General features: G+C 41.2%; 2 protein-coding genes across 3 annotated transcripts in view; one reads left to right on the top strand and one right to left on the bottom strand.

Moving 5' to 3' along the window:
• The first annotated feature begins 1242 nt into the window (after positions 1-1242).
• taf4a (TAF4A RNA polymerase II, TATA box binding protein (TBP)-associated factor) lies at positions 1243-15100 on the top strand. 2 transcript variants are annotated; one of them, XM_039611947.1, is made up of 16 exons: positions 1243-2014; positions 2345-3259; positions 3545-3678; positions 3937-4056; positions 5204-5293; positions 6911-7033; positions 7353-7442; positions 7572-7784; positions 8827-8968; positions 9094-9196; positions 9455-9624; positions 10492-10622; positions 10747-10872; positions 11038-11094; positions 11185-11301; positions 13685-15100. In XM_039611947.1, exons 2-16 carry the CDS (start codon positions 2482-2484, stop codon positions 13847-13849), a joined length of 2559 nt encoding a protein of 852 aa, XP_039467881.1. In that variant the 5' UTR covers positions 1243-2014; positions 2345-2481; the 3' UTR covers positions 13850-15100. The 2 variants fall into 2 exon arrangements, with proteins under 2 accessions (XP_039467881.1, XP_031604438.1); XM_031748578.2 differs by lacking the exon at positions 1243-2014 and adding an exon at positions 2023-2199.
• A 7650-nt stretch (positions 15101-22750) lies between these two features.
• cdh4 (cadherin 4, type 1, R-cadherin (retinal)) overlaps positions 22751-24780 on the bottom strand; it is a 207549-nt gene continuing 205519 nt past the window's right edge. The window contains exon 18 of the mRNA XM_039611867.1: positions 22751-24706. Within this exon, the coding sequence (XP_039467801.1) occupies positions 24500-24706 (207 nt within the window). The 3' untranslated portion in view covers positions 22751-24499. The remainder of the gene's footprint in view (positions 24707-24780) is intronic.

The raw sequence follows: 24780 nt of genomic DNA, 5'->3' as shown, positions 1-24780 counted from the left end.
CGGTGTCCTACAGGTTTTAGATCTCACCCTGGGTCAACAAATGTGAATCAAATGATTAGTTCATTACCAATTTAGCCATTTAAATCAGCTGTGTTGGATCGAGGACACATCTAAAACCTGCAGGACACCGGCCCTTGAGGCCTGGAGTTCCCCACCCCTGATATACATACTAATATATACCAGCTTACTCATTGGCCACTTTGATAGGTACATCTGTTCAACTAATCTCATGGCTGCAACCCAATAAATTTAGGCATGTAAACATGGTCAAAATGACCTACTGATGTTTAAGTGGCTTTGAACGTAGCATGGTTGGTGGTGCTGGAGTGTGGCCTGATCTGGGATTTTGCCTCACAGCTATCTCTAGGATTTACAGGGAATGGTCTGCAAAGAGAAAATATCCAGTTGGTGGCAGTCCTCTGAGAAAAAACAAAAAACGCCTTGGTGAGCCTAGTGATCAGAGGTGAATGGCCAGACTGCTTTGAGCTGATGGGATGGCAACAGTAACTTAAATAACCACTCATTACAATTAGAGTATGCAGAAGAGTGCATGCACAACACACCTCAAACCTTGAAGGGGATGGGCTACAGCAGCAGATGACCACACCGGATGCCAGTTTCTGCTGGTGTACTGGTGTGGGGGATATTTTTTGGCACACTTTGGGTCTCTTAGTACCAGTTGAGTATGTTTTTGATCCTACAGACTACCTGAATATCATTATTTACCATGCCCATTCCCTTATGATCACATACTGATGATACAGTCTTCTAATGGTTCCAGCAGGATAAGAAACTGCTTAAAGCTCAAATCATCTCAAACTAGTTTCTTAAACATAGCAATGGGTTCATTGGACTCAGATGGCCTCCACAGTTACCAGATGCCAACCCAATACATGACATCTGGGATGTGCTGGAATGGGAGCTTCACATCGTGGATGTGCAGTCTGCAAATCTGCAGCGACTGTGTGATGCTACATCAATATGGGCCCAAAGCCTGAAGAATGTTTCCAGCACCGTGTTCAATCTGTGCCACAAAGAATTTGGACAACTCTGAAGGTAAAAACAGGGTCTAACCCAGAACAAGGAAGGTGTTCCTAATAACGGTGATTGTATATGATATGTAATTTATCGAACTGAAAAATATATAAATAAAACTATATAACATTACTCCAGCTGCTTACAAATAATAAAAAAAATATATATATTTTTTGAAGGTCAGAACAAAATTTAAAATAAAACATTTAGACTGTATTAAAATATCATTTTTTTTAGAAATTATTCTAGAGCGTAGTACATACTTTACATACTTTCTCCCTTTTAAATGTTGGAGCGACATTTGTAAAAAGTTAAATCATTAAAAAAAACAACAACAACAACAAAACAAACAAAAACCCACGAAACTTGAGCCATTATGAGTTTGCTGCCAAAGTTGCTGAATATTTTTTTGAAAGGAATAAAATAAACACCTGCACGTCTGGATCTTTATTTCAACACAAAAATGAAAGCAAAACAAACTTTGCTCTTTCGCTGGCATTCATAGCAGTCGGTACGCTTAAAAAAAAACAAAAAAAAAAAAGCTCTAAATCCCATGACTGGCTGACTGCACTGTACATTTCCTCTCTAAAGCAGGGTGGGGCGCCCTCAAACGCCTCATCACAACAGCAACTTCACTCGGCTATAACACTGCAGCCATCTTGCACAGTGCACCGAGCGCGAATAACCTGTTAAATTCGGTTTGTTAGCTTGTCGCAAACCCAATTATTCTTCTACCAAACGACACATATTGAAATTCTTCAGCCGAATAGTTATCGTGTTAGTGTAAACACGTCGCTGACAGTGTAACATTTGACGAAAACAGATTATCTCCGATACGATGTTGTTCCGTCTCGAGCATCCCCTGGAATGACAGCTGAAGCCATTGGTACCGCCTTTTACACGTGGAGCAGCCAATCACAACTCTCAGAAGTCCCTGCTCGGAGACTTTTAGCTGTTGTGCGCAAGCGCACGTCAGTTGGTAAGTACCTCACTTTTCACAAGCTCGCAAGAGTGTGAAGATGGCGGTTGGCTCTGGCCCGCTGGAAGAGCTCTTGTTAGTCACAGGGGTGAATAAAGCGGTAGTTTGTCATCCTGCACGGTCTGTAGAGTCACAACTGTCGTTCTTGTGTCACAACAACCACTGGGTTAGGGACGAGGCTGCCGGTAATTACATGGCTATAGTTCCGGGACAAGGGGGTAGCTCGAGCTAATGCCCAGCTGGGACTTGGTCAAGACGATTGCTAAAACAGGTACGCTGTAAACTACTAATGTTGTTTTTCTCTTTGTCTCTCCTACTGTAAACGGAAAGCGATCGCCGGAGCTGACAGAGAAAAGCAGCAACTGTGACATAGTCTTGCCCCATCGCATTCAAGATTGTTTGTGCTCCTTGTTAAACAAGTTGAAGTGCGGGGGGTCTCTACATAACGAGCTCCCCATGGTTCAGCTATGGACGCATCGACGGCCAGCACGGACTCCAACACGGGACACGACCCTGGCAAAACACTTGTCGTTAGTAGCGGCGTAACTTTTCTCCCTAATCATCAGGGGAAAGTGGGCTCATACTCGGTGCAGACTTTCAATGGGAGCCAAACTATGAACTCTCACAATTCAGGAAACGCTGCCACTCTCAGGGGGACGATAGTGACAAGTGGCACTGGTAGCAGCAGCAGCGCTGCGATATCTGTCACAGCTGTCAACAGTGGACCAGTGTTGTCAAAAGGGCTGGCCAGTGTCACAATGCCCCCCTCTTCAAACAGTGTAATTCAGACCCCGCTCATGAACTCTCAGAGCGTTGTGGCTTCAGCTCAGCCTGTGAGCCAAGCAACGGGACCCACTGTGACACTCGTCAGGACACCTATGCAAACCGCTGGGTCGGGTGCAGTTTTGAATGGGAACAATAGCGCGAGCCCTTCTGTGGCGACCAGTGCATCGAGTCAGACAGGTATCGGCATGCAAACTCCGCTTGTAAACAACGGGCAGCCTTCCATTTCTGTGGCCATCAGCGCGGGGACGCACATCATCAAGGCAGAGCCACCCACAACAATAACAGAGTCGGCACCGCAGCCCACTGTCACTCCCGGCGCCGTCACCGTTCCCCGGACTTCTGCGACGGCAGCTGCCGCTACTGGCGGAATCCGAGCTCTGACACCTCAGATGCTGGCCCCAAGGCTACCCCAGGCTACACCGGGACAACCCAGTATCCATAACATCCAGCTTCCACCGGGTGAGTGGAGTTAGTTGATAAGGCATTTATTTCACACTTAACTGAGTCACTAGTTTAGTTCCTTTTTTTGTCTTTCTGAATTATTGCAAAAATAACTGACTGTTGTTATCCCAGTACAGTATATATATAGTACGTGCGTGCCCTCAGATTTACTACCAGAAGCACACTGAAGTCTTTAAGTCACACTAATTTGCTCATTTGTTATTTGCTGGTTACTGTTATGATGTTGATGTTTATAGTATGTTATTTTCTTTTTTCTTTTTTTCTTTTTTTGACGGGTGTCAGGAATGGTGCTTGTACGGAGTGACAGTGGACAGCTGCTGATGATTCCTCAGCAGGCTCTGGCCCAGATGCAAGCCCAGGTGCAGGGAGACCTGGCACCTCGGGCCACTACACCAACGAATGTGCCTCCAGGCCAGGTAAGGAGATCATTTTCACAACAATTATCTACCACTTCATATTAGTGGCTCGGGCCACGTTCAACCTGCACACAGTTGATGAAAACACCTGTTGAGCAGAATATTAGATTGTATAACTTACAATGCTGCTCCCCATGCACTGCATGTCGTGGATTTTATTATTGGTCTTAAGCCTTGTAAAGCTGCAAGATTAATGCATTTTAAGTTTTTATAGACTTGGATGTTGCTTGTCAACTTTTGCTTTTTGCCACTTCTTAGGCTCCTGGAAACACTGTCATCAGCAGACAAGTGACTCCCAGCACCATCATCCGACCAGGCTGTCCAGCTCCTGCATCACTGACTGCAACCACTACTCTTCACAGACCACCTATCCTTCAGGTCGGTTGGCAGCGAAACATATTTGATTTCTGATGTGACTGCCTTTGCAGTATTTTCTTTGTAATAGCGTGTGAGCTAGAGACACAAAATAATATTCAGAGCATGATATTTCCAGGCACATAGGCCATACAATGGAAACCTACTTGAGTTACATTGTTTTGAGAAACCTCTGTTTGTTGTGAATAGGGAATGCTTTTAAATCCCTCATTTGCTTTTTAATTAGAAGTTATTGTGTTTATACAAAATGCAAACAATTTAAATGTTATGGATTTTACTTTTAGATGTTTATATACAAGATTTAGTTTATTTAATTGCTACTTTATGCCAGAATGACTGCTGTTAAGTCAATATTATATTGGGTGTAAAATTAGTTAGAAAGCGCAATTCTAGTAGTTTGGCTTAATGTTTACTTTTATGGACTGTTATACAAATGCTACTGCAGGACTATTTTTCAGTGACCACATTGAGCTTTAATAGAGAAAAGAGGGGAAAAAATATCAAGTCATTTCTCTTAAGTGCATTTGAGTAAAAGTGAAGTCTTTTTTTCTTATTTTAATGATTACTGCTGTTTCACTGACAAACACGAATCTATAAATGTGACATTTGTTTATTACTCATTTTATTAAGTTGAAGAGAAATGAATTCTGTACTAGGATTACTGTCATTTTACCTTCAGGTTTGTCATTTTGCTTCCATCTATGTGGGACGATGTACAGTGATGTTGCTCACAAGAGCAGGTAGTTTTCACACTGAGTTAGTCATGCATGGCATTGGGAAATCTGGCTCTTGTGGACCTTGTTCGACCTGGGCAAGTTATGTGTTAACACACGCAGAAATATCTCTGCAAATTATAAACTAGTTATGAACGACAAAAAAACGATGGTTATTGGTGTCCAGACTTTCACTAATATCTTAGTGAAGCAGCCAACTGAAATGATTTTTTTAAGGAAGAGCGCCCAGCTGAGACGCTGCAAGAGAAGTGCACCTGTTTCCTTATATAAACTTGAAGATTGATTGATGTACTTGAGCAACTGTGAAATGGCTTTAAATCTCATACTGTTCTCTAATGATGCAAATAGCTGTCTTTGAAACAGTTCAACAATCCAAATAACATAACTTTATGTTTATTTATATATCCTTTTTTCAGAGCTCAGTTGGGGCAGCAGTACCTGGAATGACCTCTAGGACAGTGAGCCAAACAGCTGGGACCACAGTTACCTCAGTAGCATTCAGTAAAGTGAGTTGTGTCAATTGCAATAGATCAAATGGAGTTGGATGACTGTGCTTTGCTGTGTATTGTAGAGTTTATAATACTTCATGTGATGCATTTACTCTATTAGACACATACTTATTGCAAAAGTCTTGAGCCATCCCTCATTTCTTTATCTTTTGCTTACAAGGAGCCTGATTTTCTTGTCATTTTTCAAGTGGTCTTCAGCGATAGTTCTTGAGGGTCTTTCAAAGTTTCTCTTTGGACATTGTCTGCTTTTCACTCATGCCAGTCCTTGGACTTAAATCATGTTAAGAGGAATATGTTTTCTTCTTCTTTTTTTAAGCCACTTAACTCTGATTTATAAATCATTCAAGGATTTTAAAAAAGCACCTAACTCAAGGGATTAACCAGTGTTTTCTCTATACATAACAGACAACCTGACAAAGACCCGATTTTAAATTGTATATTTGGGCTTTTTTGTTACTAGCAGCATGCCACAGAAACACATAATTTCTTCCCAGTTTTTTAGTTGACTCTACAAAAAAAGAGGAAAAGTTCAACAGGGATGAAATGGTGCTTTAACAGCAACAAGGTGATTCCCAGAACGGTAGCTTACAGCTTACCTGAACTTAAAAACCAGACGTACTGTGCAGTGTGTCCTAAAAAAACTTATAGAAAACTGGACAAGTGGAGGACAAAAGAAGAAGTGGCAGCCCTAAGTCATGTGGGAACAGTTCCAAAATGACTGCGCATCAGTGTACAAAGCAAGGCCCATAAAGACATAGATGAGTGAGTTTGGTGTGGAAAAACTTGACTGGCCTCTGCAGAGTCCTGACCTCAACCTAACAGAACACCTTTGGGATGAATTAGAACAGAGACTGTGAGCCAGGACTTCTTGTCCAACATTAATAACCTCACAAATCCACTTTTGGAAAAAACTCAAAAATTCCCATAATTCTCCTAAACTTTGTGGAAAGTCTTCTCTCAAGAGTTAAAGCTGCTATAGCTGCATATTAAACTCTGTAGATTAGGAATTTCGATGTCATTCTGGTTCATATGCATGTGAAGACTTTTGGCAATTTACTGTATGTTAAATTACATAAGAACCCAACTGAGGTTTTATGGAGTCATGAATCAAAATTTTAGGTTTAATTTGTCATCAATATATACTCAGTGTGATAATAATCCCAGAGCATTCCTGGATAGAGGAACACTTTAAACCATCAGTCATGGCCTCTGCAGAGCTTGGAGCTTTACATTATTAAAGCAGTGTGGGATCATCTCTACAGAACAGAACAAAAAGACAACATTCAAAGAAGAGCTTTGAATGTCCTTCAAGAAGCTGGAGAACTATTCCTGAAGACTACTTAAGAATTGACAAGAAAGCTTATCTTAGAGTTCAGGCTGTGTTGAAGAATAAAAGGTGGTCATTCCAAATATTGAATTTCCACATTTTAATAAGTCACAGCACACATTTTCGTGGCAAAATGTAAAGAAATGAGCACTAAAGAAAAGACAACTTGCACATTATTGTAGTGTAATTTTTTATTTTTATTTTTTTAATTACTGTGACGTATAACAGCATGGTTATTTTTTTTAAATTGGGTTTAATTGGGTTTTTCTGTGTTTCCTTTTTGGCAGGAGACAATTGAGAATGTGAAGAAATGTAAGAACTTCCTCTCAACACTGATCAAGCTGGCATCCAGTGGAAAGCAATCCACAGAAACTGCAGCCACTGTTAGGGAGCTGGTCAAGGATCTGCTAGTGAGTAAACCTTTGGCTCTCTTCACACTGATATCATTTCAAAATGCATAATAAGCTTTTTAAATAGAGAGAAACACCCACTAGTATGAAATTCATTTTCAGAGAGAAGCAGGCAGGCAGGAGGGGATAGGATGGGTTTGATGCGGGTGCATTCCTTACCACTTATGTATACAACTCAAAAAGGAAAAAGAGAGACCTTTTGGAAGTGATTCTGAATGTATTTTTGTGTAAAAAGTCCTGGATTGTGTTTTAGATTGGACGCACAGACGGTACAGTCACCCACATTCAGCTCTCATTTTGTTATTTTGTGTTTTATTAGGAGGGCAAACTGGAAGCTGAAGAGTTCACCAGCAGATTGTACAAAGAGCTCAACTCCTCACCCCAACCTTATCTTGTGCCTTTCCTCAAGGTAAGTATAATTATTGCATCTTTGTACAGTGACCATTAAAATGCGAGGCTTTGTGTGTGCATTTCCTTTAAGTTTGTACATAAGGGTATTGTAAGGCTAATATTTGTCCAACTGTCTTCATTTTTTTAGAGAAGCCTCCCAGCTTTGAGGCAGCTCACCCCAGACTCAGCAACTTTCATCCAGCAGAGTCAGCTCGCCCAGCCAGCCTCAGGTTCAGTCTCCTCCACCTCTACCACCCCTACTACAGTGGTCCTCGATAGCCCAGCCCCTCGCCTTCCTACACCAGTTAGTAGGCCCCTGCTCCAGCCAGGCATTAACAAACCAGGACAAATGCCCTCACTGGTAAGTAAAATTCATTTAGATGTTGACTCAGGTAGCTCTTGTTCCAGTTAGAGATGTTACAAGATGTTTTGTTGACATTACACCTCACTGAATAAATGCTGTGTTCTTTCTGTAGAGCATTGAAACTGAAACCTCTACACACAGAAATGATGATTTCTTGATTGCTTGCTTATTCTGCTCTAAAAAGTCTTTGAAGTAATATTGATACTTATTAGGTGAGGTGCTAATTAGCAGACAATCTTATAATCTGGCATTCCACCTATTTAAATGGAGAGAGGACGTCATTTAGCTGTTTAGAATCATTGTGTTCACCAAAAGAAAAGAGTTGTTTAAGGAATAAAGGACCAAAGCATTGCCAAGCATGGTGAAGATAAAGGCAAAAATAAAGGCTAAAAAAGTCTCCAAGCATCTGATCACTGCTGACTTGCACACATCATATTTAGTGGCTATTTGGTTATTGACGTTGTAGTGCAACTCTGTTTTTTATGGTGTATGAGTTGGTTTTCTACAGTTCTGGGTCCATTCGTGGTACGAACCCTGGACCTGGATGTGTCCTGGATCTGACTGAATATGAATGAACTGGGCAGAAAGTTGGGAGAAGCCACCCATTAAATCTGAGAGAACTCTGCATAGTTTACTCAGACTACCAGCAGAGAAATGTAGAAGTCTCATCTAGAACTGTTTCAGAAATTCTACACTACAAAATGTCCAATATGTCTGTGAAGGTTCTCAGTCATCCAGGTCATGGTAATCTAAGGAGCTTGGAAAGAAAAGCGACTGGACTTCTTTAAGACATGTCTTGAAGACATTTTACCTCTCATGAAACTAAAGAAACTTCTTAGGTGAGAGGTTAAACGTCTTCAGGAATTGTCTTAATGAAGTCCAGTCAGCCACCTCTGCTACATTAGGCTTTATCTAACAGATGTGTGAAGGAAAAATGAGATGGCAAGAAGTTCTGAAGGAGTTTCAATATTTACTTAATAACAATGCAACGTACAATATAATACTGTTAAATTCTCAATTTTAAACTTTACCTTTTCAGGTTCTCCAGCCTCAGCAGCAAAGAGCAATTCTGAGACCTCAGGTAACCTTACCGACAACCCCCGTGATGACTCTCAGGAATCAGGCCCCTAGTCACATCGTGCTGGGACAGCAGCAGGTCCAGCTTAAGGAGCTACAACCAGGTGAGGATGTCAGTCTAACAACACTTCTGAATGTGTGTGTTTGTGTATGTGCACCTTTTATTGGGTGAGTCACAGTATTTGTTTTTTTGCGAGTCAATGTAGTTAATCTGTTTTGTCCCTGCTAGTTCCCCTGAGGCCGGAGGGGCCGCTTGGTTCTAAACAAGTCCTTGTTGCAGCCTTGACCCCAGCTCAAAAAAACAAGCTCAAAGAGGCGGGTGGTACTTTCAAGTAAGTGAGATTTAAATGAGTCCTTCTAGTTTTGTTTTTTATCAACAAAAGGTTTACTTGAAAGATGAAAACCAGCAACTGTAGTTAAGTAATAATTAAAGGCTTAAGTAAATGTCAATGCATCTTTTTATTGCTTCAAAAACTCTAGCTGGCTCTAGGGTTAAAAATTGGATCGATAGTTTTGAAGTCTTAGTATTGTGCGCCATATTTCATGAATGAATTTCATGATGAATTTTTTTACTTGATGTTTATTGACAGAGATGATGATGACATCAATGACGTAGCCTCCATGGCTGGAGTGAACCTGTCAGAAGAGAGCGCCAATATCCTCGCCACCAATTCCATTACAGTGGGAGCGGTGACACATTCCTGTAAGGACGAAGCGTTTCTCTCCTATGCCATACTGCAGAGGAAAATGCTGGAGATCGGTGAGACACTACAGGTTTCTCAAGTGATGCTGACATTGTTTGAGTTGTCCACCACATTGGATGTAATACAAGTGCCATTTGCAAACGAAAAATGTGTGTTCCCTGAGTGGTTTGCAAGTATTTCCTGGAAGGTTGAGAATGGTCACAAACAGGGTGCTGCACTAAAATCTTTCTTATGATAAGCTACTAGAACGCCAAAAACACCTGATGTTTGCAGACTTGTCTGCAAATACTTGCTAAGTACTAGTCAAACAGACTAGACAATGTTCTGACAATGTTCTCCTTCAAAGCAAAAGGTTGTGCCTTTTTGTTGGAGCCAACATGTTTCAAGAGGTGACAGTTTTGCATTAATGCTCTCCATTTCCAGTTACTTTCCAGAGTTATACTGTAGCTCGGAAAGTAGCTGGAAAGTGTTGCATGGAAGTCTGCTAGTGACCAAAGTAATTGCAAGGTTTTTGCCATCTTGTGAGGCAAATGGTGAATGGACTGGTTCTTATATAGAGCTGTTCTATTCTACCAGAACACTCAAAGCACTTTCTATTGAGCGAATCATTGTCAGGAGTCATTGAATGGTCTTTAGGGCTGTGTGACTGGGGCTTTAGCACTAGATTTCCCAGGTACAATCAACCTCGAGCAACAACTTTCATCCAGTCTTTTTCCCTCACGAAGGATGGCTACCAGATGGTTGCCCACCACTGTCTGTGCGACTGCGGCCTTATTCACTTTATCCTACACTGTAACCATCAACGTCCAAAATGGCAGACAAGAAAAAGTCATGTGGTTTAGCACTCAGATGCCTGCAAAACCTCAATGCGACGTTTGTTGTTTTATCAGCCTCATAACACTGTTGTGGTTTTTCTGCTCCAGGTAGGAGGTATGGTGTAACCGAGCTCGGTCCTGAGGTGGTGAACTACGTCTCGCACGCTGCTCAACAGCGACTTCAGAACATACTTGAAAAAGTCTCCCAAGTAGCCCAGCAGAAAAACATCACTTTCAAGGTTTGTAGCCGCAAAATCTTTTTCCATTTGGTTTTAATCTGCAAATGATAGGCATGTCTTGCAGTAAATGAGTTGGAACACTGTCTATTTAATATAAAATCTTAACAACTCTTTCACTTGGCAGGAGGATAACAACTACGAGCAGAGCAGCGATGTTCGTACTCAGCTGAAATTCTTCGAGCAGTTGGACCAGTTAGAGAAACAACGAAAAGAGGAGCAGGAGAGAGAGATCCTCCTGAAGGCAGCTAAGGTACAGCATCGCTGACAGACATCAGTATATTTTGTCTACAGGCTTACATTGATGTTGAATGGATCTCGGTGCTTGCACCACCTGGTCTTAGGTTTCTTTTGCCTGCAATGTGTTTTTAGTTTGTCTTTTTGTTTAATTTGTTGCATCTTTCTTGTGTTTCTGCAGTCTCGAGCTCGGCAAGAGGATCCAGAACAGCTGCGTCTCAAGCAGAAGGCAAAAGAGGTACAATAAAAAGATGACTGTCCACAAAGTCTGTTTCTCTATATTTATGTAGTGTATGATGAATTTACGTGTGTGTTTTGTGTTGTATAGATGCAACAGCAGGAGTTGGCTCAAATGAGACAAAGGGAGGCCAACCTGACAGCTCTGGCAGCCATTGGCCCCAGGAAGAAGAGGAAGGACTCACCGTCCTCTTCTGCTTCAGCCGAGGTGACATAAAACAAGAAATCCTAAATCCTACCTATACTTTAATTTTCTTGTTCTGTTATATTTACTCACAGGACACTTTTTTTTGAGGTACACATTGCTTGTACTGGGTTGCACTCTCTTTTGTCTTTTTCATTTGCACAGATTTAGCAAGGTGCTGAAAACATTTCTCAAAGATTTTGGGCCATAATGACAGGACAGCATCACATAGTTAGTGCAGGTTTGTGAGCACATCCAGGATGAGAAGTCCACGTTCAATCACATGTACAGTTCTACTGTATCTTCCCGTTCAACCTGACAACATGCCTGGTGTGGGGGGAAAGAGACCAGTGTCTACATTCATTTCGAAGTGTGCAGAAGTCCAGACGCGTGTGCGTGCATCTATGCACATGTGTTGGTTATATCTGGAGGTGCAAGATCAAACTGTGGCTTGATAGATTTAATTTATTATCAATCTCAGAATAATGATATTAAAAAATGACATTAATTTATTGCATGAGTTGGGAAATTAGATCATTGATTGATTAGAAAGCCATCGCCAGTCACAACTCTAGTATACAGTGATTGTAAAGGGAAGGACGTGGTGTTTCAATGATGGTCAGTTGGGGCCTTAAGTGTTCCAAGAAAATATCCCCACTCCATTTCACCACCAGCAGTCTGAATTGTTGCTAGAAAGCTGGATGGATACATGCTTTCCTGTTGTTTGTACCAAATTCCGACCCTACTATTTGAATGATATTTTTTTTCAATTTTTTGTTGTCCAGTTTTGGTGAGGCTGGGTGAACTGTAGCCTCAGTTTCCTGTTCTTAACTAACAGGCGTGGCACCCGTGTGCTCTTCTGCAGCCCATCTGTGATGATCGTCTACATACCTTGATTGTAACTTGTACTTATTTAAGTTACCGTTGCCTTCCTATAAGCTCAAAGCAGTGTGGCTATTCTTCTCTGGCAGCAAGAATTTTTGTCCAGAGGACTGCCTGGTAGAAACCCCAGAGATGGTTGTATTGGAAAATTCCAGAAGATCAGTTTCTGAAATACTCAGAGCAGCCTGTCTGTCAGAGTTCAGTCAATTCAGTCGCATTTCATCCCCGCTCTGATTCTCAGTTTGAATCTGAGCAGGTCATTTTGACCATGTCCACTTTCCTAAATGCACTGAGTTACTGCCACATGATTGGCTGATTTTAATAGTTGTGTTAGGAAGCAGTTGAACAGGTGTACTTAATGAAGTGGCCAGTGGGCAGACTTGTAAATGTGATGAATAGTTATAAATTAAACTGAAAAAATAAGTCAGTTATTAATGTGTGTATAAAACCCTGTCAGAAAGTCATCGTGGATGTTTATCTGACAGCCTCCTTATTAACAGACTGTCAACTTGATTTTATGTAGAACTGGTTTACTTCCTTGTGGAGGGCAGTATTTGGTACGGTGCTTGAACAAAAAGAGAACCGAGGGCACAGACGTTATGCAGAAAGGTTGGATATGTCATAGCCGGTGCCAGATGGATAGCGTATTACTTTGTGTTCAAATTCCAGTGGGAGCATTAAGAAGATTAGCTTCTCCTGATTTTTTTTTTTTTTTTTTTTTTTCTGCATAATATATTTTTCATAAAGAAATGGCTAACATTGGCAATAACTGTCCATTTTTCTCCCCGGAGATCGCTAGAGCCAGACAAAGTTAATTTGGTGACAGGCTGTCACTGAGAGTCCACTCTAGCCTGACAAAAACCTGCTACCAGTTATCTGAACAGTGCTGAGAAAGTAACAGAATAAGACCTGTCATTAAATCAGCCAGAGCATTACACTCATGCACAATGTCAACTGACTATTTTAATCATAGATCACATATAAACAGGTCACTAGATAAATTCATTTAAGACAATGGAACAGCCACTGTTGTTTCTCACACTGTGAGTACTAATGCTGGAGTTGCTCTTTTGCTTCCTGCATACAGGTTTTTTCTCTAAAACCTTCTAGCCTGATCTAATCGAGGGAAAAAGTTCTAAAATTTTAACTAAGTGGCAACATCTCAGTGCTTTTCTTGAGAAAGTGGTTTATCCTATCATTTCTTTACTTTTTTGTGTGTCTGTTTACTTTGATCTCTCTTATATTGTCAGTGCCTTACAGTACACATTTACACTTTTTTTCAGTCAAAAAGTTAAAAAAAATGTCTATTTTTTCTGGTTAATTTCAGAATCCTGCAATAAACTTCTCTCCTTGGTGTAATCTGCTTATATTACATTGGTTAACATTATTATTTAACTGAGAAAAGCTTAAAAAATATCCGGATAAATGTGAACACGTGCAAACCCATTCAGTCATTAAATTCTGCTGCCACCAGTAACGGATGTCACACGCTCCCTTTCTTATGCCCCTCTCCCTTATCTTGCAGGGATCGGGAACAGGTCCCTCTCTGTCTGGCGGGCCTGCTTCATCAGGCTCCAGACCCACACGGCAGCGCATCACACGCGTCAATCTCAGGGACCTGCTCTTCTGTTTGGAGAATGAGAGATTTACCAGTCGCTCCCATTTCCTCTACAAGGGCTTTCTCAAATAGGCTTGATGTCAAAGAGGAGAGGTGAGGAGGAGGAGGGGGCGGGCAGGGGACAATGAAGTGTGTGGAGAGACCAACAGCTCCCACCACAGAGAGGGAGCATAAGAGACTCTTGTATGTGAAGAGGAGGAGAAAAGGCGACCTGGCACATTATAAGGTTTATCAGATACACCTGATTACCTGAAATACAATAGTAGCCATATTGGATGGCCTCTCTACCTCCCTCCTCATATAATGCCTATTTCCTTTCAGAGCAGTCACTGACTGAGACCCTTTTTATTTAATCTTTTGTCATGATGGTGCAAAAAAAAAAGAATATGTTTTAAGAAGAAGGGTTTTTTTTGTATGAGTAAATGAAATATTGTACAATTATGCACTGTAACATAGTACAGTTTATTTTCTAAATGTTTGTATGCATATTAGGCTTGGAAGCAATGAAATCATTTGTTTTATTAGACCCAACAAGAAATTTTTATTGATTATTGATTTTTATGTGTTGGTTTCTGCAGAATTAGTTTGAACTCCAAACTGTGTAACCTACTGAGTTGCCTTCCTAACTATGTATAAGCCATACAGCCATCCCTAAGCAATCAAGCCCCGGTGTTACTAATGAAGCCGTAGCTCACTCAATATCTGTCAACTTTACTTGATTTTTTTTTCCCTCCACTGTATTTATTTACTAAATTCATGGTTAAATTAATGTCTAGTTATTTATTTAATTTCATGTCACACCTCATTTGCTTCATGTAGCTTAAATTCCAAACAAAATGTGCATTTAGGACGTGTTAAAAATTAGTGTATAGCTTTCAGTGTGTGAAGGCCAGGGGTGTTCTTTGTTTTCTTTTTCTTGTTTTGAATCTGCAAATATTACTTTTAAAATTAGTTCTATGTGTATTGATTTCTAAAACGTAGATTTCTGAAGGCTTTTAACCTGTATTGCTATACCAAACATACATCTACCTGAAACTCTATTTTTGTAGTTGCCCACAAACGCATTTTTACTCTTCTAATGGTGACTGACAGTGTTCTCCAATCACTTCTTTACCTGCTTTTATTTTTGGTGTGCTACTGGACAGCCCCTTAGGTTTTTGGTATCAATGACTTCAAAAACTGGAGTTTCTTCCTGTATATTTGTAAATGGTACACCTAGTTTTACACATGGTTTTGTATAGAATTGAGAATTTATGCATACAGCAGTAAGAAAATCACATTTTCTCTATTAAAAAGTTTGAATAAATAATGATTTTACAGTAATTGATGTGGTTACGTCTTTAAAGTGATTTCTGAGAGTCATAAATCATCATTTTTTTATGTACTTTTTCTGTTGGGCACTAGGGGGCAGCATTGCATTATTGAAACTGGCTATGCACTGGGTTTGGTAGTGATATTTCTGAGCTAAATGCCTTTAATTCCTTCTTACTCTACCTGTTCACAGATAATTCTACTTAATCCTCTAACATCTGTAAAGCCACATGTACCACACTCTGTGTGTCCCCACGGGGCTATACAGCCATCTATTAAGCAAAACTCCCAGGAGCAAAACACTCAGCTCTTAACCCAAAAATGAAATCATGCACACAGTCTGCTACCAGTCTGTCCGCTTCTTTGTGGAGCTGTCTTGTTCGAGTCCGTCTCCATTATCAGCCCACACACAGTGCACTGGCAACAGCTGCCACATCAGCTGCTACATTCACTATAAACCATAGGCTGGAAGTAATTAGGCCATTCTGCCACTGGGACAGTAGCCTGATGTTACATTGATTAGGAGCAGCTTTCGTATCTGCGCCGACCAAACGGGAACAATAATATTTGGATCCATCAGTGGTTATGAACCATAGTTTCATTTTTTTCTAATGAAAGTTGATCTGGAAGCCACTAGGTGGCAATAGCTCATTTCTTCTCATTGCTAGGCTCTGTGTTCCTCTTAATACTTAAAATCCTGGCTACATTTGGGTGAGTTTAGAGTTCATGTGTTCATATGTTTACACCCGCAATACAGACCTCCAGTTCAGACTGCCGTTCATTCGATGTTTTGCATAACATTTGGCATCAGAAGGAGATGCAGTCTGCTGTTAATAATATAAAAGCATGGCGCTGCTGCGAGAAAGCACAGACACGAAAAAAAAGCAGGCTTTTGGCCACGAGTACAGAACCAGTGTGGCGTGACAGTCCCTCTGTCTGGTGGCGGTGGTGATTCAGGTAAGGCCTTGCCCCTTGTGCCTCAGCCCAATCCAATATTTTTCCTTGTAATCCCCCTTCCACTCCTCAACACTGCTGCTCTTTCAGAGTTAAGTCCACATAAGCTCCCACTTGAGTGCCAGAGGCAGAGCAACAACAGTGATGGCGCGGTTGCCTAGCGACGTCTCAGTCACTGCACCTGAGGGTGTTGGGTAAACACCCTGAGCCTGCCTGAGGGAAGAGCAGAGAAGTGACATCACTGTTTCCTTCCATGACATTTATTAAAGGGGGCTGTTATTAATTTCTTACATTGACTCTTGTCATTTCTTCTTTCACCCCAGGGTGAGATTACATAATAAATCTAAAACAAGTTTTGCACGTGTGCGCGTGCGCACGCATGCTTGTGAATGCTTCACTGTTATGTAGCTGTGGGTAGTTTTGTGAGATTCCAAGATGGGATTTGACTGATCTCATAGTGCCTCTCAGCAGGGTGTTCCTCTTGCACTTTTATGATAAGCCTCCTGTCTAAAAAGTCTGTGCTTGTTTACGCTTGTAGAGGGGCTCAGTTTTAATGATGGTTAGAGGCTGATAAAAGGTCCCCTAGCCCCCATTACTTACAAGAATTTGAAGCCTATGAAATTCTTTATTAAGGTAAGACCCCTATAGCCACATGAATAAGAGGGATGTGAAATTTCTAACTTTGACGTTACTTTGCAGCCAAATGAATTCAAAGTCCCATTCATAATCCGACTGTATTCATGCTGTGAGACAAATGCAATAGTAAAAGTCAGTTAATCAATTTTATCCTTTTCAACGCCTCCTTGCATAATGTTGATTAAGCTTTGAGCTTATGAATAAAACTCCCTCCCAGGAGGGACATAAAAATGTGATTTGAATGAACTGATGTGGCACAGTGTGATTCAGTCGCCGCACTTTATCATCCATTAGGATGCACAAACCCACTAGCCCATAACTACTTTTATTCTCAAATGAAAGAAATTTATTTATTTTTTTTGCCCTCCCTTGAGGAAAGAAACTTTCCAATGTAACATGCAGCAACAGTTCATTAGTTTACATTTCCTAACATCACCAGTTCATGTGTGTTTGTGCCCTTGGCCCACCCAAGTTAATGCTGACTTTAAGACTCTTTTGTTATGGAGGTCATGCAGGGCAGCCTGCTTTGGCCCGGAGATACTATAATAAGGCCAGTGTTTATGGCCGCTGCTGAAATGGGTTTGTAGGCGAGGCTGAACCTGTGCGGTATTGACGCAGGGGTTAATAGCCTGTTGGCCTCTTTAATGGAGCTGGATCAGGCCAGGCAGCAGGCCACAGAGGAAGAGCCTCTCTGTTTACAAAGTCATCTCTGATTTGAAGAGGAATAGTCACCAAGGGGTGAACATACCTTGGGTGACTTGCATCTAAAGACGCACTTATGTGCCTTACCAGACTGTTTGCAGGACACAGTTTACAGTGCTTTGCTGTATACACTGATCCACTCACAAAGCTAATGTTCATTGCCTTGTTGTAATACAACATTTTGCCAGGAAAATTTTGTAGCTCAGTGAACATCTCCAACTGAGATACTGACCCAGCCTCCAACCTCCCTGATGCTCCTGTGATGGAGCACCTGCTGGATAGGCCCGAACCACCTGCTGCTGACACCTACTTATTTGCACTAGATATAAAGTAATAAGAGGCTGATGTGACAGTCATTAGTTTGGCTGTATATTCAACTACTTTGCGGATTATTATCTTAATGGCAAGCCCCCCCCCCTCTCTGTTTACAAAATAAATAAAATAAAATGTTGTTGAGATATTGTTGAGGCTCTGCAAATATAAAACAGAAATCAAATATTAAAATATATATAAATGACCACCAGTCAGTTATAGCCATAAGCACTCACCTTTAAGCCTTGTTAAAGATTCAGAGACATGACTGAATTGTACATGAAGAGGTTTTTTCTTTGGGTAGTCTTCACCATGAAACATGCACAAATGATGCCCTTTTCATAGTGTAAGTAGTCTATACATAAGACCTGAAGTGGTAGTAAAATTAATATTATTGTTGTATCTACAAGATGAACTATGTTCCACATGTATTGTGATCAATTATTTATTCACACTAATGACGGTGCTATACATTCATTATTAATAGTAAGCTCTGGTGTTCCTCAAGTGATGCTGACAGAGGGAAATGGAGGGGCAGATGGGAATGTAAGCTTGATTGTACCCTGAAGGACACCAGAGACTGACTTGGCTGCAAAGGAATCGTCTCGTACCATTTAGAGATGTAGCCAGAGTCCCGGGGAAGGCACTTAACCTGTGGCTGAGGGGAAGAATTACATCCACTTGATTGGAACAGCTGTTCGGCTTGAGGATGCAGCTTGGATTTCCCACTGCACTCTAGCATGTAATCGCACAGAGACGCTGGCCTCTGCAGAGCTGCTGAGCATCAGTAGCAGCACAAGTTCCATGTACTTGTATAGCTGTTAGCAACAAACAACCCAAACAGTGTCCCACGATTCATTCAAGAGATTATATTATATTATACGGTTCGTGTTTATCATCGGGAGTGTGTTCAGACAGTAATTTCAACTTTTACAAATGTCAGAAAATGTTTTTATCCAGCTCCAAACACCTTGGATTCTCAAAATGCATTTCAGTCCTAAGTCATGTTATATCCCTTCCACCAAGCATCACCTAGTTAGGTGTAATACAGACTTTCTGTTCAATAATTTAAGTCTCAAGCCCAAACCAAGTTAACTCTGTAAGTCCCTTCAGAGCCACAGAAGTCATTCATCAGTTGTTTTGTTTTTCCTGCTGACTAGGCGCCTACTCACTGTGACAACTAAGCATAGCTTTGTGTGTAAATATTTAAGTACATCTGAGAATCTTACTGCAGTACAAGTGTGTTGCTGCAAAGTTTATCCAAGGATCCTAAGTGTAAGTCGGATTCTTTCTGCACTGGAATCATAGCAGCTGAAACTTTTTGTCCACAAGTAGGAGCCCAACACAACCGGAAGTCTGCATCCATGACTGGTTCAGTGATGCTAGGCTGGCGTGTTAGCACTCAACCTGTGCTGGAGAAACTATTCACACCCTTTACTTAATTAATTAATTAGCTCTATCATCAGCAAAGTCCTTCAACGAAAATATACTTGAATTAAAAGCAAAAGTGCTGAATGCAGAACAAAGTGTCCTGTGACTGTTTTATTGTTGTTTAATTATTGTTAATCATGCATTAATGAAAAATGCTGTTGCTGTTTGAGGAGGAGCTCATTTGGAACTATTTGGTAACCAAGTGCAACTAATGGTTAGTTTCATTGTGGATTAAATGACTGTTTAGCTTGTTAAAACAAATTCTGAGATTCATGAGTCTCAAGTGTTCCAAACACTTATCAAAAATAATAGCAAATCTGCTGTCAGTTGACTAATTGAATAATTGACTTAATTCAAGAACAGTGGCTACTTCATCAGCTACATCCATTCAAACGTTTGCTAATGAAAATCAGCCAATCACATGGCAGCTCAGTGCATTTGCACATGTAGATATGGTCATGGTGACCTGATGGAGGTCAAACCCAGCATCAGAATGGAGAAGAAAGGGGATTTAAGTGACAATCAAGAGCATCTCTGAAAAGCACCACACCAGCACTTGAAGCTGATGGGGCTGTTGTAGCAGAAGGCCACACTTTTGAAAGCAAAAGGGGTCCAGCCCTGTTTTAGTAAGGTGTAACTAATGAAGTGGCCATTGAATGTATAGTTTGTGTACATAAATCCCACTTTATAAAGTACCTAGTAATGAATATATTAAACTGGCTGTACTTTTAGATGTATTCTGAGCTCTTAATACATCTAAAAGGGAGGTATTGTACTTCCAGTTTACTATATTCATTACTAGGTACTTTATAAATTGTGATTTCTGCACAAAATAATAGAATAGAATAATCATTTTATAGTATTTGGCATAATGAATGATACTACATTAAAAGGCTCACCAGTCTGATTACAGTTATTCTTTTGGGTACATGAATTTCTACCAGAATGACTCACAATACTTTCAATATTTGTCACATTTGACATTTCATTCAAATCCAAAGCGGCCAGTTTCATGGTGAACACCAGTGTTAGCAGGATTCATCTTTCAAGCACCCGTTTGTCCCTGCAGGGCCTGGACTACTTGTACACAACATAGCCTTTATTTATCAGAGGTACGTTTAATATTTGGATAAACTGAAGTGCCTGCTGTGAAGATTATTGTACCACAGTCTTTCAAATTAGCATTTATGAGTTTTGAGGGTTATCATAATTCATCACAACGCACCCTCTTAGTTCATTCTGCTTAAATAGCCCATGGATACGAGGTAAAATGCTAATGAGTAACTAGTTGTCGTATAAATGTAATGAAGCGCGGTATATACCTCTAAAATGTGGGCTGATAAAGGGAGTCAGTGCACATAGTTACTCTGTAGCACTCTAAGATATATTTTAACATTAAAATGTTTCTTTTATTTATAAGACATGCTGAGAAATACTGTTTTCAAAAGCTGTTTAAAGTGCACAGTTTGAGTTTGAAGCCTGATTGCTGAGGGAACCATGTCTTGGTAATTGTACAGCGTCTACACTGGATCAGTCATCCGTATCATATGTGACTGGTTGTAGGTATTTTCTCCCCCACTTAAGCAGAAACATCAAATTTATTCTGCTGCTTTGATCTCATTTTAGACAGAGTCCTGAAATAGCAGCAGGCTCAGAGTGGTGTCAGCAGAAGCACAGCCAACAGAGCCTGCCCGTCCTGCGTGGTACTTCTGCTGAATAACAACATTAACACTTAACTGTGAACAGTTGATCACGCAGCCGGCAACAGAACCAACATCCGGTCATGTTTTTAAGATTGGACTGTTCTCAGCACCTGCCCAAGAGACTCACTAGCTGTCTGGAGAGGAAATGAAAAGAGCCAGGCTTGGACATGTTTGAAGAAGAGAACTTTATTTACAACACACAAGGCACTGGCAGCAAGCCAGCAGCAAAGCTCTCAGTCTATATATGCCATTTATCAAGGGGGTGGGGGTGATAAACGGGAGTTTGCTTTCTTCTTTCACGCTGCACTTTGGCCACAAGCAAACCTAGTGAACTTCTTCTAAGCCCATCAAAGATCTCTCCCCTGAAGTTAATCATCCTATCTGCCGCCCGGCTAGGACCAACAGGACTGCTTAACAATTTGATTATTATGTCAGGGCAGCAGAGCCCACTGTTGATGGCTCTCTTATGCACACAGGTCCACAACCCTGCTGGGTTCATAGAGGATTTCATTATTGTACTACAGAAAAAGGTTAACTTAGTTTTATGTTCTCATTACTGTGATACTCAGGGAATCAAAGCACCTCTCATTAACTAGTTCAGCGTGTTCCATCAGCTCTGCTCACCTCTACCCGTCTTCTTCACCTCCTCATTGCCCAGCCCTCTAATTTCTGGCCACAGCGGGCCATGAAGCATCACTCTTTTTAACACCATCATATTTAATCTTTTTTTCCCTAACAATTTTCTTAATGTTATGCATTGTTCTTACTTGAATCTCACTTCCTCTGCTGACCTTCTCCTCCATCCTACTAATCACCTCTCAACACGGCCTACCTGCATCTTGCCACCACCTCATTTTTCTCGCTCTCTCTTTTTGCCTGACTCTCTGGGTTCTCTCTGGGTGTCTCATTAAAGGCGCTCTATCTAATGAGATTACGCCGTGGGGATTAATGGTGTGGCTAATTGATAGACACACAGCCAGAGAGGATTAAATCCCTTTAAGTCCCCAGTGGGCTTTTTGGCGCTTCAGCTGACTAATTGAAATCACAGGAATGGACACAAATATACTTCCTGACCCCACACACTGCTCTAACAATCCTTCCTCTATGATGCAATAACATATCCAATAGTGGGTATGTTTCTTTTCTTTTTTTTATTAGAAAATGAAGCTTTATCCAAACAATAAGGTCAAAGATTAACTGCATAATCCCCCGGGGAGTCTGGTTTCATGACGCTAACACTTAAAAATACATTATTCCACAGTGAAAAATGAAGTAGGTGTAACAATTCCGAGCTCAGATACAAACCAGTCGATTAAAATGCAAATCAAGGCGGAAAAGCAGTGAACTTAAAGCTGGAAATGTCATTTCATATTTTAAATCATAGTAAAAAAAGACAATCCTGACGAAAAACCGATGTGTGCTGCTTTCAGCGGATTCAACATCAGTGGTCAGTAGGCATGGGTGCACTGGTGGCATGCATTGGTTTCTGCCACAGTGCTGTTTTTGGTACTGTCATAGGGTCTTATGGCAGAAATCTAAAAATCCAATATTCACAAAGCACTTTAGAAATAAAGTCGTACCAATACGAACTATCATGCTCATTCACAGCTGCGTGTCTTTATTCTTGGAGTCTAATAAAGTAGGTATGCATGAGAGTGGTGCAGCCGCTCACTACAGCGCCAGTCTGAAACCATTTTAGCTCCTCTTCTCTAAGGAAACGCACAACTTTCTTCTGATTGGCTGCCACTGAAATGTAAATATCCTGGTAACGACAGATGGCTGCCCTTCTCTGAGCCTGGTTCTGCCTGAGATACTTCCTGGTAAAAGGGAGTTTTTTATTCCCACTGTTGACACCAGTCCTAAATAAGATTCCTTATTTACCTCCAAAAAATGATGGCACGCTTTCAAAACATGTGTTGTTTATTTTCTGAAGCGCACATTCAGTATCTAGATGAATGAATAAAAGAATTGCAGTACACTGATTAATTGAACAACTATCAGCAGGCGTGGCTAATGAACTTTCCGGTGTCCCAAGGCCAGAAGCCAACAAAAGGAACATGTCTGTCAGAGACAATACAGACTGAAACGGAAAGAGCATGTCTTCATATACTTGGAAAAAAAAGAACAGATCAAAGTATTTTATGAAATAAAAAAAGAACACCAACAAAAATAAAATAAAAAATGTATAAGCAGGCATCTTAAAAAAACAATTTGATGCTTCAACAGAAAGACAAAAAAACAGAAAACATAAATACCCACATATTAAAAACAAATGGGCCAAAAAATCCCTTAAAGCTCACTGTAGAGCCACAGAGAGAGAGAGAGCAGCAACTTTTATGTCAATACTTCAAAAATATGTATCTTACAGTATTTTTATTTTCTCAGTGTCTTTTTACAGAGTATATTCATATAGCTTCTGCAGACTATTTTCACATTCTCACCACAGAGTAACAAGTGCTTGGAGTAAAACATTTGGAGAAAAAAAAAATCATGCACCTTTTAATACATTTGTTGGGCTATAAAAAACGGGAATGTTCAAGGCGACCCCCCCCCCCCAAAAAACAAACAAAAAACCCCCTAAAACAAACCAACAATCTTCCTCTGACACCTTTGTTCCAAGTCATTTCAAGCTTCTTGTTCTTACACTGATTAATCAGATCATGCCTACGTAAGCTTTACACTGTGGAGAAAGCAACACAAAACCATACAGGGCAGGCAAGTGTCTCAACATATAGGCTCTGAAACTTGTGTGTCCACAGAGGAAAGGCAGGCATTCTCTACTAAATTAGAAACCCCCCCACATGTATAAAAATGGTCTCACACAAAGTCAGCGTCGGGCGCTGCAGTTGTGTTGACAACTTGTGAAAGTTGGACTTCAGCGGAGACCTCTGGAGAAGAGGGTGCTCTTCCCTCTAGCGACTCTTAGTGGGTTCCTTCAGGCCATAATTTGTTGGGTTACGATATCCGATGGTATGCCCTGGCTGTGTCCTTCCCTCCTGGGACTGGCGGCTGGGAAAAAGGAGAGGAGATTGACAGGCAGGGCCGGTTTGAGGAGCGCATGTTTGGGGTGGGGTTGGGGGGTGGTCGACGGGAAATGGGGGAAGTGTCTCCACTGTACTGCACGAACGGCAACCGATCCTGAGATAGCAGGAGTCTGATACAAAAAACACACCACAAAAGGCACTTTATAAAATGACAGTGCTTCTGTTCTAAGGAAATTCAAGTTGACAGAGTTAAAGAGAGAGTCAGAGTCTTCCCCAAAAACATACTCTTCAGTGTGAAACTAAAGCGAGAGACATTGTTTCTTTTTAACAATGAATCCAAGCACAAATTCACTGCTCCTGTCTCTCATGACCGCCTTGGGACATCCGGATCCAGCGCAGTGAGAGATTAACAAAAGAAAATTAAAATGAAAAACGAAACATCACACTACAAATTTGCCACAAAAAAAAATAATTAAAATATATAAAGCCAGAATACAGTTGCGTTGCAGCAGAATTCATGTTTGCGGGCCTGGTTGCTGTGAGCAAACAAATGCAGCCCATGTATGGGTCCATTCCTCACACGGAGCCTGCGTCGTGTACTTGGCCACTCCTTGCTGTTTACAGCAACGTCCATCCAGCCGGTCCCGCCTCTCCCATCTGCAACCCCACCCAGCCCCGCGGCGCCGCTCTCAGTCATCGTCCCCTCCTCCGTAGAGGTCAGCCAGCTTCTTAAAGCGGGGGCCCCAGTCGTTGAGGTAGTCGTAGTCCTGGTCCCCTGAGCTGGTGGAGTTGAGCGAGCTGACAGAACCGGCGGTGGAACCGCTGCCCTCGTAGTCAAACACCAGCAGGGAGTCGTAGGGAGGAGCGGTGGGGTCGTTGTCTGCTGCCCTCAGACCCTGGAGGCACAAAGACAAGAAAGGCTGAACTCCCACTCTGAGCACCTCCTCTTTATCTGCTTAATTAGTAAAAC

This window comes from Oreochromis aureus, linkage group 5 (genome assembly GCF_013358895.1).
Source record: "Oreochromis aureus strain Israel breed Guangdong linkage group 5, ZZ_aureus, whole genome shotgun sequence".
In the NCBI taxonomy this organism is placed as follows: Eukaryota; Metazoa; Chordata; class Actinopteri; order Cichliformes; family Cichlidae; genus Oreochromis; species Oreochromis aureus.
Note: the sequence above shows the minus strand (reverse complement) of the source record. Positions and strands in the feature narration are given on the sequence as shown.

What these genes read in the sequence shown, in the direction of transcription:
- taf4a (XM_039611947.1), top strand. Translation starts at nt 2,482, where the DNA reads ATGGACGCATCGACGGCCAGCACGGACTCCAACACGGGACACGACCCT. An exon ending in GCTTAAGGAGCTACAACCAG is followed by an intron (nt 8,969 to 9,093) that starts GTGAGGATGTCA and finishes TGTCCCTGCTAG; the next exon opens with TTCCCCTGAGGCCGGAGGGG. An exon ending in CCTCTTCTGCTTCAGCCGAG is followed by an intron (nt 11,302 to 13,684) that starts GTGACATAAAAC and finishes CTTATCTTGCAG; the next exon opens with GGATCGGGAACAGGTCCCTC.